The 14,648-nt window shown below is 36.1% G+C and overlaps 1 protein-coding gene across 3 annotated transcripts in view; it reads left to right on the top strand.

The window, feature by feature from the left end:
* The window catches only part of EIF2A (eukaryotic translation initiation factor 2A), a 41,500-nt gene extending 27,407 nt beyond the window's left edge, over positions 1–14,093 (top strand). For 2 of the 3 annotated variants that reach the window (XM_088839871.1, XM_055411809.2), the window contains 4 exons: positions 3,505–3,618; positions 7,945–8,073; positions 8,766–8,831; positions 13,228–14,093. In XM_088839871.1, the coding sequence (XP_088695997.1) occupies positions 3,505–3,618; positions 7,945–8,073; positions 8,766–8,831; positions 13,228–13,293 (375 nt within the window). In that variant the 3' untranslated portion in view covers positions 13,294–14,093. Of the gene's footprint in view, positions 1–3,504; positions 3,619–7,944; positions 8,175–8,765; positions 8,832–13,227 lie in introns of all 3 variants that reach the window. The other variant, XR_016038259.1, reaches the window with a different exon arrangement.
* Positions 14,094–14,648: the final 555 nt, after the last annotated feature.

Raw genomic sequence — 14,648 nt, 5'->3', positions numbered from 1 at the left:
GCATGTTCTTGTGTTACTTGGTATCTGATTAGAAGATACAAACTCTACGGTAGAAATTGTGGAGGACCTGCTGCTGAAGAGGGTAAAAGGTTGTTAACTTGGCAAAGTAATTAATGTAAAATCTTGGGAAAGATGAGTGGGTGTGACTTAACTGGCTGTAGAATGTGGGCTCAAATTCAAATGCCTGTCAAGCTAGGATGGTAGTGTGAGGCAGTGGTGAGTGGTGGGGAGGGGTGAAAGAGAGAGAACATTCCCTCTTTAAAGGCCATAGCAACTGCACAACAGTAGTCATTTGTTTCCACAGGAGATTTTTAGGCCCACTTTGCCAAAATGTTTGATTTTTCAAGACAAAACCAGTCTGGATGCTAGTATGAAATGCCTCAATTTTTTTAAGACACCGCTGATCAAACATAACACACTTGTCCTTGAATCATTAGATCCTTACCTCTGATGCAAAATTGTGGTTCGAGTATTGGTCAGATTCTGATCTACTATAAAACGTTTCAGAGCTCAGGAGAGAGTATTTATTAACGACATGAGTTTCTGTGATGATGTTGAGGAATAAAGTTACTCTTAGATTGAACGACAAAATTACTGGTATTAATAGAAAGATACTTCCCAGATGGCTCAGTGGTAAAGAATCTGCCTGCCAATGCAGGAGACACAGGTTTGGTCTCTGAGTCGGGAAGATCCCCTGGAGGAAGAAATGGCAACCTACAGCAGTATTCTTGCCTGGGAAATCCCATGGACAGAGGAGCCTGGCAGGTTACAGTTAAGAGTTGGACACGACTTAGCGACTGAGCACAAGCACAAGACCATATATTAGGTGTATATTAGGACTGTTCCAAGTAAATGGAAATATATAGTCACTAAATGATTAGGCACTCAGGGAAGTAGATATTTTTTCAAAGTGTAAATATTTCTATGCTTCCCTTATGCCACTTATGTGCTGTGCTGTGCTTAGTTGCTCAGTTGTGTCTGACTCTGCAACCCTATGGACTGAAGTCCACCAAGCTCCTCTGTGTCACATATAACCTTCTCAAAAACAGAAAGAACAATTCTTCCTCCTCCACAAAATGTAGCATTTTTACTTCATTGAAATATTCTGTTTAAACATTTTTGTTGCGTCGTTATTTAGTAAAAATATATAAAAACATATAACAAAGTAAGCCCTATTTACTATTTTTGTCTTTAGATTTTTTAAAAAGGATATATTAGTCTTAAAATTTGTTCTCTCTCAATTGAAATTTTTCTTACACAAGATTAAAAAAAGAAGTGACCTCAATCCATCCTGCTTTCTAAATCTGTGCAAGTTAGCACAAGAAAAAGAAATTCTGAATTATTAATAGTATATATTTTTGTTCTCTGACTCATAAAACTAATTTCTTTTGGCCAGTGGAGGGAGAAAAATTAAAATAGAATATACTTTGAAAATAGTGGGAAAAAACTATGTAAGATCTTCTTAAAACCAAACTTTTTTGACAGTTAAGATTTCTACTAAATTTTTGCTTTTGTGTATAACCTGGGAATTATGTGACCCTATTACATCATTTTAGTTGAAGGAGCTACATGCCTATGAATGAGAAATTTTTATATGTATTCCAAAAAAGAGCTAAATGGCAAAGAAAATATTGTCAAGAAATTACTAGAAACAAAGATAGCCTAGTTGATAATTTCACAAAGAAAGAGGGTTACATAGAAGAAGGAGGAAAAAATGTGTTTGGATTCTTCCCCCTGAAGAAAAAAGAAGTAAAAAGTTTCTATATTAATTGAAGAAGTATTTCTTGGCTTTCAGAAAAGCTTCACTTTTATAACGTGTTCATCAAAACGATGTAGAGTTAATGTTACTGAAGAAACAAGGTTTATTAGTAAGAATGAAATTGCTGATATGGATAGTTTAAAGACAGCATTCAGATTATAGCAACGTTGAGTAGATACATACTAAAACCAGAAAAGCTTGTGATCCATAATAATTGTGTGGATTTTTTTTCATCTAAAATGAAAGTCTGTCAATGGCTACATGATGCTCATAGAGTGGAAGAGACATCATCCTTTCTTATTGCTTCTTTCTTAATTGCTTTGTCGTTTTTTGAAGTTCTCATGAGTGGAAACTTTTCAACTAAAGCAAGATACTATATAGAAGAGCTCACAATTGAAAGAATTTTGATGTATAACACAAATGTTCAGTAAATATTAGTATATCTTAACTATCATTATAAGGAGTGGATATAAAAAAAGTGAAAGACTGCTGTGCAAATTTGTCTCTTCTACAAATATGGATTCTTATATATTCAGTTGCTTCAAGTAGGGTATGCTCACACATAGAACTTTGATGCTTTCTATGGTTAGTCCAGCTGCTAAAATAAAAATCACCTTATGGTTTTTTGCTATTACTCTATATCTTAAATGTTTGATCCCTGCCCATTTGATTATGGCACTTGTAAATACAGCTCTGAGATCTAGTACTCAAAAAACTTCATGGAGATCTGGTTCTTTGATGTGCTGAGTATGGATAGTTTAAGAGACAGCATTCAGATTATAGCGAAGTTGAGAGAAATCAATAAGTAGATGAACCTGATAAGAAGCTGAGTACTGTTATTTATACTACATGTTGCCTGAAACTGCTCTGGTGTTACTTTTTTTTTTTTCCCCAGCTTCTTTGGAACATAATTGACCTATAAAATTGTAAGATATTTAAAGGGTACATCATGGTGATTTGATATACATTGAAAAGGTTTCCTCTCATCTGGGGATTAACACATCCATCACCTTATTTATTTATTTTTTCAGAACATTTGAATTCTACTCTCAAGGAATTTTAGCTGTACAGTTATGTAATACAATGTTATCAAGTATAGTCATGTTTTACATTAAATCCTTCTTGATCCTACATGTAACTCACCCTCTTTTTGAATGTAGTTAATAATTATAGAAATACCTGATGATGAAAATGATTGCTTGTTTTCATTGTATAGTCTGACAAGTTGCTTAGTTTTTTAAAGACTTCTTCATTATGTTAGCTGGATTTATAATTATGTAATTTATTTACCCCTTCCTATGTGATTTGTTTTCTTGCTGTTGGTTTTTTTTTTTCCATTTATCTTCTAATCTCTGATTTTGCAAGTAAAGATCTATCAACTATTTGTGCAAAGAAAATAATTGAGGCAATTGGATTTCTTTTGGCAGTAGTCAGATCCAAAAGGACCACAGAAGAAGCTATTGTTAGTATCTAATTTTATAAAAATCATGTGTCAGTGGTAGTACTAAGAAAAATGCCATTGTTTAAACAAAAATAAAGTGAATTTTACTGGCTCTTGTATAATTGAAAGGTATCGTATATCAACTAATAGGAAGATCCTTATTAAATCCATCCTGACCATCGAAGTAAACCTGCTACAGTAGTTTTGAAAATTTGTCGTGTACTAGCAAAATTGTATAATTTGTTGTATATGTTTCTAAAAACATGGACTCCATTTCAAAATCATTTATTTGTATCTTCCATAGCATGAAGAAGAACCACCTCAGAATATGAAACCACAACCAGGAAATGAGAAGCCATTATCAAAAACAGCCCTTAAAAATCAAAGGAAGCATGAGGCTAAGAAGGCTGCAAAGCAGGTGCTTGGGACACTTATCTTCTCAAAGCAAAACAGACCAGACCAGTTAAATTAGCTCTATGCCTTAAAGTTTAAAGAATTGTAGTCCTAAAAACTTGATTGTTAGGTTATAAAATGTAGTTGGAGTTAGACATAAGTAGCCAAAATGTCTTTTTTGTGTTTACCTATGAATTTCTCAGTCATCCTATATGTGTAACATGGGACTGAGGAAACTGGAACTGACCTTAAGACCCGAAACCCTAGTGGGATTATGTAGTGTGTTACTTGCAACAGACTGTTTTGGAGGAGCCTGTGTGAAGTGGTATAGTTTGCCATGTATTTAGGAGAGACCAGAAATTACATGATTATAAAGCCATTTTGTCACTCAGTAGATTGCTACAGGAAATTGTTCAACTAGAAATCTAAATACCAGAAGTATCCAAACAGTGGAATTGTTCTAAAATAATTTTTTATATACTTCATAGTTGAAAAACCACACCAGCATAACAATTGATGGCTTGTGGCTTATGGTGGTAGTGAGACCAGCTGGGCTAGAAACGTGATTAGTAAAGTCATGGTAATCACATTTTTGAGGCTCAGACAATTTGGTCTTGCCTATTAATGCTTAGATTTTGACAGTTCTAGGTTACTGGGGTGTTTTGGTAGGCAGTTACTGTTTTAAGGTACAGAATTTCTTTCGTCTTCAGTCACTCAGTCGTGTCCGACTCTGTGACCCCAGGAGCCTGCCAGGCTCCTCTGTCCTTGGGATTCTCCAGGCAAAAATACTGGAGTGGGTTGCCATTTCCTTCTCCAGTAGAATTTCACTGTGTAATCATATTCTGCTAAAATCTGGGCTTAAAATATTAGTGTGTTCTTTTGCAGTTGATACATTTTTATCTCCAGAAATATCTTTAAATAACCCAGGCTTTGGTGATTCCAAGTAAAATGATCTAGTCCGCGTATTAGACTTGGGTAAAAGCAGGACTTAGCCTCTCATCAGAGGGGTAGGGACCTCTGCTGGTCCCGAATGTTACAGACTAGTAGCTAAGATTGCTTTTTTGTTGTTTGTGGTTTTCCAGCTAATGATTATAGGTGTAATTGACAAATAAAAATCTTAAAGTGTCCAACATGATGATACAATATAGGTATACATTGTAATAGGATTCCTGCAATCAAGTTAATTAACACATGTGTCACCTTATGTGTTTACTTCTGAGGGATGGAGCATTTAAATTCTGCTTTCTTAGCAAATTTCAATCACTGTGTTCAGTGTAATACAATATTATCAACTATAGTCACCATATTATACATGATATCCTCAAACTTTATTCATCCTATACCTGAAAGTTTATATCCTTTTACTAGCCCCTTCCCATTTCTCCCATCCCCCATTCCCTCTAGCTCCTGACAGCCACCATTTTCTACTCTCCATTTATGTGATTTTGACTTCTCTTTTTTTTAGTTTCCACTTAATAAGTGATGCCATGCAGTATTTATCTTTTTATCTTTCTGGCTTTTTGCACTTAGCATAATGCCCTCCAGGTTCATACATGTTGTTGCAAATGGTAGGATTTCCTTTTTTTTTATTTATTTTTTATGGCTGGATACTGTTCTACTCTATATATGTTTAATGTTTATATATTACATTTTCTATATTCATTCTTTTGTTGATGGGCACTTAGTTTGTTTCCATCCCCTGGCTATTATAAATAATATTGCGACAAACCTGGGAGTACAGATACCTCTTTGGGATAATGATTTTGTTTCCTTTGGATATTTACCCAGAAGAGAGATTGCTGGATCATATGGCAGCTCTGTGTTTAATTTCTTGAGGAACTGCCATCCTGTTTTTTACAATGACTTTATAAGATTCCTTCTAACTGAGATTTAAAGATCTTCAGAAGTCCTTTCAACATAGAATCCTATTTTTATAAGTGATATTTCTTCCTCTTTATCAGAAGATATTTTAAATATGACCATTGCTGGTACTAAGTAAAATCCCTTTGTAATAAAATATTAGTTGTTTATTTTGTGTGTTTTTCTGATACTTGAGTACATAAAATTTTGGGACGAGGGTCATAGACTCAGTTTTCTAATTTAGAAAAACTAATACTAAAATAGTGACTTTCTTAATGATAGCCCTGCTGCTCTTTTGAAAAACAAGAGTGCTTTTACTGTAAAACGTAGTAATTACAGAAACACTCTCCCATACCCCACTTCATACAACCATATAATCACCAACACATGTTATTTACTAAAGATGATACTACTAACCCATCATTGTGGAGTTGCTCTTTGCATGTTTTCTCAGTGAGAGCAAAATGTTTTCTACTTTCAAGATAATTCTATCAGTATGCAAAAAATTATTATTTTTTTGAGACAACTGGTTGAAGTTAGTAAAAGTTAGGATTGTGCGGTAGAATGAAGGTAAACAATCTATGATAGGACCTTACCTGAACCAGACCTTCCTTCTTATGCCTGACTGAATTAAGGAACCGAAGAGAAGGAGTCAGATGTATATAATCTAACCAAGTACTTTTATAAATCGATGGTGATTCTATGAAATTTTCATCTTTATCAAAAATAATTGAAACAAAGAGTTTAATCTTATCATATGCATAACCTTTCCAGAGAATGACTAGAATTTAAATACAGTAACATAGACATTTTGACTTACTCTTTGTTTTTTTAAAATATGGAGAAATTGTGTCATATTTCACTTAACTTTAATAGTTTTTTATATGATATTAATCTTCCTAGAAAATTAGTATTCTCAGCTGATTACAAACAACTATATTTTTATTTTTTTGGACATGTCACCCAGCTTGCAGGCTCTTAGTTCTCCCACCAAGGATGGAATCCAGGCCCTCAGCTGTGAAAGTGGACTGCCAGGATATTCCCACAAACAACTAAATTGCAAAAATTGGGGGGACTTCCCTGGTGATCCAGTGGCTAAGACTGTGTTTCCAGTGCAAAGGACCTGAGTTCAATTACTGGTCAGGGGACTAGATCCCACATGCCACAACTAAAGGATTTTGCATGCTGTGGTGAAGATCAGACGTAGTACCATTTGACCCAGTACTATTTGACCCAGTATGGCCCAAAAATAATTAGAAATAAGTAATTTTTAAAAGTTTTTTTTATCAGTTTTCAAAAGTGAATTTCGGTAGGCAAAGTATGTCTCTTTTCCTTTTATCCACTCTTCTCCTTTAATTTTTTATTATGAAAAATACCAAACTACACCTATAATCAGAACTTACAGGCTCCTTAAGAGTCAAAACTAAATAATTTCTTTCTGAATACTCTTAAATGCTCAGGAATGTTTTCACATAGAAGGTTAGGAATTAACATTTGTGGATTGTAGTGTATGAATTACAAGCAACAGGACTCTAAAAAAGAAAAAAATGCTCCAATTCTGCACTGTCTAAAAACTCTCCGGCAGACATTTTTAGATTTGGAGATCTGAAGTGATACCCTTTCCCATGTTCCCTTGGGATGCTTTGGGAATTTGAAGTATTCCACCCAGAACTCTTAAGAGGTTCTAGAGTCTTGCAGAGTCTGTGTATTCCACTGGGAACCCTGTAAGGAAGAAGTAGAAGCCCTGCTTAAAAAGTTTTCCATGGTACAGTGTTGCTGAGCTGAATTGATCTGACTGTAAATAAATCTCTATGGGACTTACCCTGTAGCATCAGCTGTTATATGTGCTTGAGTTTGCATACTCATAGTTTTGGAGGATATCCCAAGAGTGAAACTTCACACACCTTAGTTAGATAAGCCCTCTCACATTTTCCAAATCATCCATATAATGGCACATCCCAAAATAACCAAAAATCTAGATTACTTATTGGCTGAAACAGTAATCTCCTCATTTACTAAGGTCATTTCATTTCTTTCTGTTTGTTACTATATTACTAATATATTTCACATTACTAATATTTTTATTACATTTTGCTAATATTAATATCCTTTTTTTTTTGGCTGCATCATGTGGCTTGAGGGATCTTTAGTTAGTGGACCAGGGATTGAGCCTGTGTGCCCTGCAGTAGAAGCACAGGGTCCTAAAACCACTAGGCCACCAGGGAATTCCCCACTATGCTATTGTTTTTTATTTTATTATTATGTTACTTTAAATTACAGATCTAGCCTTTTGGATATCTCATTGTACTGAAATATTTTTTTAAGCTTCATTATAACTATTATGGGAAGATATACTTGAGGGCCATTTGCTTTCTTTATATAAAATGTGTAAAAGATAAAATCATATTTTGTTTTCTAAAAGGCTGTGTGTGTTGAAATACTTCAATGATTTCATTTTTGAAAACTGAATTCTTGAAAATATTTCCTGCAGGAAGCAAGAAATGACAAGAGTCCAGATATGGCACCTGCTCCTGCCCCACAAAGCACACCACGAAATACTATTTCTCAGTCAACTTCTGGGGACCCTGAGACAGACAAAAAAATCAAGAACCTAAAGAAGGTGGGAGGCTTCAGTGAAAAGCACGTGTGTTTATTGAAAGAACACGTGAGAATTATATAAAGGAAATAGTGTTTAGATGCCTAAAGACAGGCATCTGAGAGGTTTGTAGCAATCCTTGTTGTTGCTTTCTCACCATGAAATACTGTAACTTAGGAATGGTACTGATTTTAGTTTTATTCACAAATATCTAAGGGATATTAGTCCTTTACTATTGATTTTTAGAGTAATAAGAAATAATGTACATGTGAACATTTTTATACTCATTACTTCATTAGGCCCTTGTGAGACAGGTAGGACAGGTATTCGTCCCATTTTTAAAGATGAAGAGAGAGGAACAAAAGGAAGTTTATTAACTTGTCAAATTGTACCCACTGTGTGATGGTGGCCTTGGAGGTAAAATCAGGTTTCTAGAGCGCTTCCCAGGCTACATTACGGAGTTTCTCTTAAAGCTAAAGACGTGGTCCAGGTACCATGAGGTACTGAAATAAATGGTGAAATTAGACATATATTTACATACATATACATGTACATATATATACATAGATGTACATATATAGTAATATTAAAATTTTGAAAAATACCAGATTTCATGTTCTTAATGTACACAATTTTATGTTTAATTTTGAAAGTAGTTTGTGCATTCTGAAGTTTCTTATTCTTTCTTCCTTTTTACTCCTGTTTGGTGTTTACAGAAACTGAAAGCAATTGAACAGCTGAAAGAACAAGCAGCAGCTGGAAAACAGCTAGAAAAAAATCAGGTCTTTTCTGCATTTTTCATTCGTACTCATAGTTACTACCACCCTTCTCCTTTTTATTACAAGCAACTATTCAGATTAAAGAGTATATAGATTTTAAAACTTCTTTTGAAATACGCAAGATTAGGCGAAAATGTGGATCATGGTGAATGAGGGAGTCCCTATTTCCTGTGAGACATACTAATGCTGTAGCTGCTGGCTTATTATGTTAGACAAACAGAAGATTCTCTTCTTTTGTGTATCTCACGTCACACTGTCCTGTTTCCCCTTTTCCTGCCTCCTGTTTTCCACAGTTTGAAGCCCAAGTGTAGAGTGGAAGATTTATTAGACTTAGAGAATGCAGTGAGACGGCTCTGTTTTTTGTCTCCTTATTCATCAATTCAGTCGCCCAGTCATGTCCAACTCTTCGTGACCCCATGGACTGCAGCACACCAGGCTTCCCTGTCCATCACCAACTCCTCGAGCTTGCTCAGACTCACGTCCATTGAGTCAGTAATGCTATCCAACCATCTCATCATCTCTTGTCCCCTTCTCCTGCCTTCAGTCTTTCCCAGCATCAGGGTCTTTCAAATGAGTCAGTTCTTCACATCAGATGGCCAAAGTATTGGAGCTTCAAGTTCAGCATCAGTCCTTCCACTCAATATTCAGGACTGATTTCGTTTAGGATTGACTGGTTTGATCTCCTTGCAGTCCAAGGGACTCTCAAGAGTCTTCTCCAACACCACAGTTAGAAAGCATCAATTCTTTGGCGCTCAGCTTTCTTGATGGTCCAGCTCTCACGTCCATACGTGACTACTGGAAAAACCATAGCTTTGACAAGGACCTTTGTTGGCAGTGTCTGCTTTTTCATATACTAAGTTGGTCATAGCTTTTCTTCCAAGGAGTAAGCATCTTTTAATTTCATGGCTTCAGTCACCATCTGCAGTGATTTTGGAGCCCCCAAAAATAAAGTCTGTCACTGTTTCCATTATTTCCTTATCCATTTGCCATGAAGTGATGGGACCGTATGCCATGATCTTCGTTTTTTGAATGTTGAGTTTTAAGCCAGCTTTTTCACTCTCCTCTCTCACTTTCATCAACAGGCTCTTTAGCTTTTCTTCACTTTCTGCCATAACGGTGGTGTTCTCTGCATATCTGAGGTTACTGCGCTCATCTCACACGCTAGTGAAGTGATGATCAAAATTCTCCAAGCCAGGCTTCAGCAATATGTGAACCATGAACTCCCAGATGTTCAAGCAGGCTTTAGAAAAGGCAGAGGCACCAGAGATCAAATTGCCAACATCCGCTGGATCATGGAGAAAGCAAGAGAGTTCCAGAAAAACATCTATTTCTGCTTCATTGACTATGCCAAAGCCTTTGACTGTGTGGATCACAATAAACTGTGGAACATTCTGAAAGAGATGGGAATACCAGACCACCTGACCTGCCTCTTGAGAAACCTGCAGGTCAGGAAGCAACAGTCAGAACTGTACATGGAACAACAGACTGATTCCAAATAGGAAAAGGAGTGCGTCAAGGCTGTATATTGTCACCTTGCTTATTTAACTTATATGCAGAGTACATCATGAGGAACACTGGGCTGGAAGAAGCACAAGCTGGAATCAAGATTGCAGGGAGAAATATCAATAATATCAGATATGCTGATGACACTACCCTTATGGCAGAAAGTGAAGAGGAACTCAAAAGCCTCTTGATGAAAGTGAAAGAGGAGAGTGAAAAGGTTGGCTTGAAGCTCAACATTCAGAAAACAAAGATCATGGCATCTGGTCCCATCACTTCATGGGAAATAGATGGGAAAACAGTGGAAACAGTGTCAGACTTTATTTTGGGGGGCTCCAAAATCACTGCAGATGCTGATTGCAGCCATGAAATTAAAAGACGCTTACTCCTTGGAAGGAAAGTTATGACCAACCTTGATAATATATTAAAAAGCAGAGACATTACTTTGCCAACAAAGGTCCATCTAGTCAAGGCTATGGTTTTTCCAGTGGTCATGTATGGATGTGAGAGTTGGACTGTGAAGAAAGCTGAGCGCCGAAGAATTGATGGTTTTGAACTGTGGTGTTGGAGAAGACTCTTGAGAGTCCCTTGGACTGCAAGGAGATCCAACCAGTCCATTCTGAGGGAGATCGATCCTGGGTGTTCATTGGAAGGACTGATGCTAAAGCTGAAACTGCAATACTTTGGCCACCTCATGCGACAAGTTGACTCACTGGAAAAGACTCTGATGCTGGGAAAGGTTGGGGGCGGGAGGAGAAGGGGACGACCGAGAATGAGATGGCTGGATGGCATCACTGACTCTGTGGACATGAGTTTGAGTGAACTCCGGGAGTTGGTGATGGACAGGGAGGCCTGGCGTGCTGTGATTCATGGGGTCACGGAGAGTCAGACACGACTGAGCGACTGAACTGAGGTTACTGATATGTCTCCTGGCACTCCTGATTCCAGCTTGCGCTTCATCCATTCTGGCATTTTGCATTATGTACTCTGCATAGAAGTTAAATAAGCAGAGTGACAATATACAGCCTTGATGTATTCCTTTCCAAATTTGGAACCAGTCCATTGTACCATGTTGGGTTCTAACTGTTGCTTCTTGATCTGCATACAGATTTCTCAGGAGGCAGGTCAGGTGGTCTGGTATTCCCATGTCTTTCAGAATTTTCCACAGTTTGTTATGATCCATACAGTCAAAAGCTTTAGTATAGTTAATGAAGCAGCAGTAGATTTTTTTCTGAAATTCTCTTGCTTTTTCTATGATCCAGTGGATGCTGGAAGTTTGATCTCTGGTTCCTCTGCCTTTTCTAAATCCAGCCTGAACATCTGGAAGTTCAGGGTTCACATACTGTTGAAGCCTGGCCTGGAGAATTTTGAGCATTATTTTACTAGCATGTGAGATGAGTGCAATTGTGAGGTAGTTTGAGCATTCTCTGGCATTGCCTTTCTTTGAGATTGGAGTGAAAACTGACCTTTTCCAGTCCTGTGGCCACTGCTGAGTTTTCCAAATTTGCTGGCATATCGAGTGTAGTACATTCACAGCATCATCTTTTAGGATTTGAAATAGCTCAACTGGAATTCCATCACCTTCACAAGCTTTTTTCATAGTGATGCTTCCTAAGGCTCACTTGACTTCGCATTCCAAAATGTCTGCCTCTAGGTGAGTGATCACACCATTGTGATTATCATGAAGATCTTTTTTGCATAGTTCTTCTGTGTATTCTTGCCACCTCTTCTTAATATCTTTTGCTTTTAGGTCCATACCGTTTCTGTCCTTTATTGTGCCCATCTTTGCAAGAAATGTTCCTTGGTATCTCTAATTTTCTTGAAGAGATCTCTAGTCTTTCCCATTCTGTTGTTCTCTATTTCTTTTCATTGATCACTGAGGAGGACTTTGTTGTCTCCTTGCTGTTCTTTGGAAGTCTGCATTAAGATGGATGTATCTTTCCTTTTCTCCTTTGCCTTTAGTTTCTCTTCTTTTCTCAGCTATTTGTAAGACCTCCTTAGACAACCATTTTGCCTGTTTACATTTCTTTTTCTTGGGGATGGCCTTGATCACCGCCTCCTTTACAATGTCACAAACCTCTGTCCATAGTTCTTCAGGCACTCTATCAGATCTGATCCCTTGAATCTGTCACTTCCACTGTATAATCGTAAGGGATTTGATTTAGGTCATACCCGAATGGTCTAGTGGCTTTCCCTACTTTTCTTCAATTTAAGTCTGAATTTGATAATAAGGAGTTCATGATCTGAGCCACTGTCAGCTCCCAGTTTTGTTTTTGCTGACTGTAGAGAGCTTCTCCATCTTCAGCTGCAAAGAACAGAATCGGTCTGGTTTTGGAACTGATCATCTGGTGATGTCCATGTGTAGAGTCTTCTCTTGTGTTGGAAGAGGGTGTTTGCTATGACCAGTGCATTCTCTTGCCCAAACTCTATTATTCTTTGCCCTGCTTCATTCTGTACTCCAAGGCCAAATTTGCCTGTTACTCTAGGTATCTCTTGGCTTCCTACTTTCGCATTCCAGTCCCCTATGATGAAAGAGACATCTTTTTTTGGTGTTAGTTCTAGAACGTTTTCTAGGTCGTCACAGAAACCGTTCCAGCTTCTTTGGCATTAGTGGTTGGAACATAGACTTGGGTTACTGTGATATTGAATGGTTTGCCTTGGAAATGAACAGAGATCATTCTGTCATTTTTGAGATTTGCCCCCAAGTACTTGATTCATATCAAACAACAAATTAGACCTTGTTTCTAATCTGTGTTTTTTAAATCTGTGGTTGCCAAAAAATCTTGTAAAGTCTCAGGTATATTCTTTCTCTAAATGTTTTCTCTTTTGCTTTGTGGCTATTGATCTAATAATTATTTCATTTCCTGTTTAATAACTTTATTGTTTTAAACTTTTCTAGTTGGAGAAAATTCAGAAAGAGAAAGCCCTTCTCCAAGAGCTGGAAGATTTGGAACTGGGTATTTAAAGATTCACAGAATGCAAGCTGGTTACCAGAAATCACTGCAAACATATTTCTGTTAAACCCATCAGTGTACATAGAAATATCCGTGTGCCCACATTTAACGTTCACTTATACTTTTGACCATTTATCTAAGATTCTACATATCTATAAATTACTTAATATGTCTGTTAAATTGATTTTTACATCCTGCATCCTGTATCATGTCAACATATGATATAGAAAAGAGACATATGATTTTCTGTTTAGCTAAGTTTGACAGAATGAAAGACTAATGTCATTGTTTTTTAGCAGGAGACAGTATTTACCATATCAATGAATGAAAAGACTTTAATTTTAGTCATTGTTGACTCTGTTATAAATTCTTCAACTCACAAGTTCTTTATTAATTTACAAAGACAAGTTTGGGAAATTTTTCCTTTGAATATATAACACGACTGTCTTGATCCTAAAAGATTATATGGTCGAACATTAAAGAAAAGCCTTAAAATCAGGTTGTACTAGATATATTGAATTGTTTATATTATTGACAGTATTTGAAGTAAAATTTTTCTGACTAGTTTTAAAGTATAAACCAGCCAATATAATATTGTAAAATAATTAGCCTCCAATAAAAATAAAAATAAAGTATGAACTATAAAAATAGAAAATAATAAAACATTTTGATATTTCAGATAATAAATCTGACCATTTAATGACAAAGTAATATTTTCTAAATGTGAACTATGATTATTTTGCTGTAGTTGTCTTGATTGTTTTGGTTGTTCACTTATATGATGAATAAAAGATGTACTGGTAACCCAAGACATTCAGCTATCAAAACTGATTTATATTTGGTTTTGGAGTCTGTTACAGCTGCTTTTTTTTTTTTATCTGATTTACATTTGAAGTTATTTTTATTACACTTACATTGATACAGGTTTTAATTATCCAGAGCTAATATTTAAGCTAAGTAAAAGAAAAGAATATAGGAATACTTTGAGAGAGATACACAGGTAACTGAGCTTCCTGATGTCCTAAAGCTACAAATAAGATTTGGTACAGATCTAATGAATTAAAGTTGAAGTGTTTTTTGTTTTTTTTTTTGCAGTGGAAGCACAGAGTCTTAACCACTGGACTGCTGTCAAAGTCCATGACTGAGTGGTATTTTAAATGTTTTGTGTGTAGAGTGATGTGGACACATACACACTCGTGTACATGTGATTTTTTTCAGCATTAATTCATATTTGATAATAGAAATATAAGCTTTTTAAAAGTAATATATTGTAAAAACAATGTATTTTTCTAATAAAATGTTAAGTAATTCACCTTAAGCCAGTGTAATGTTTTTTGGCCAAGCAGCTTAACAGTTTTCTTAATTT

This window comes from Moschus berezovskii, chromosome 1 (assembly GCF_049115385.1).
Source record: "Moschus berezovskii isolate FMDL1 chromosome 1, NW_MosBer_1.0, whole genome shotgun sequence".
NCBI classification, from domain to species: domain Eukaryota; kingdom Metazoa; phylum Chordata; class Mammalia; order Artiodactyla; family Moschidae; genus Moschus; species Moschus berezovskii.
This window is presented reverse-complemented; position numbering and strand designations above follow the sequence as displayed.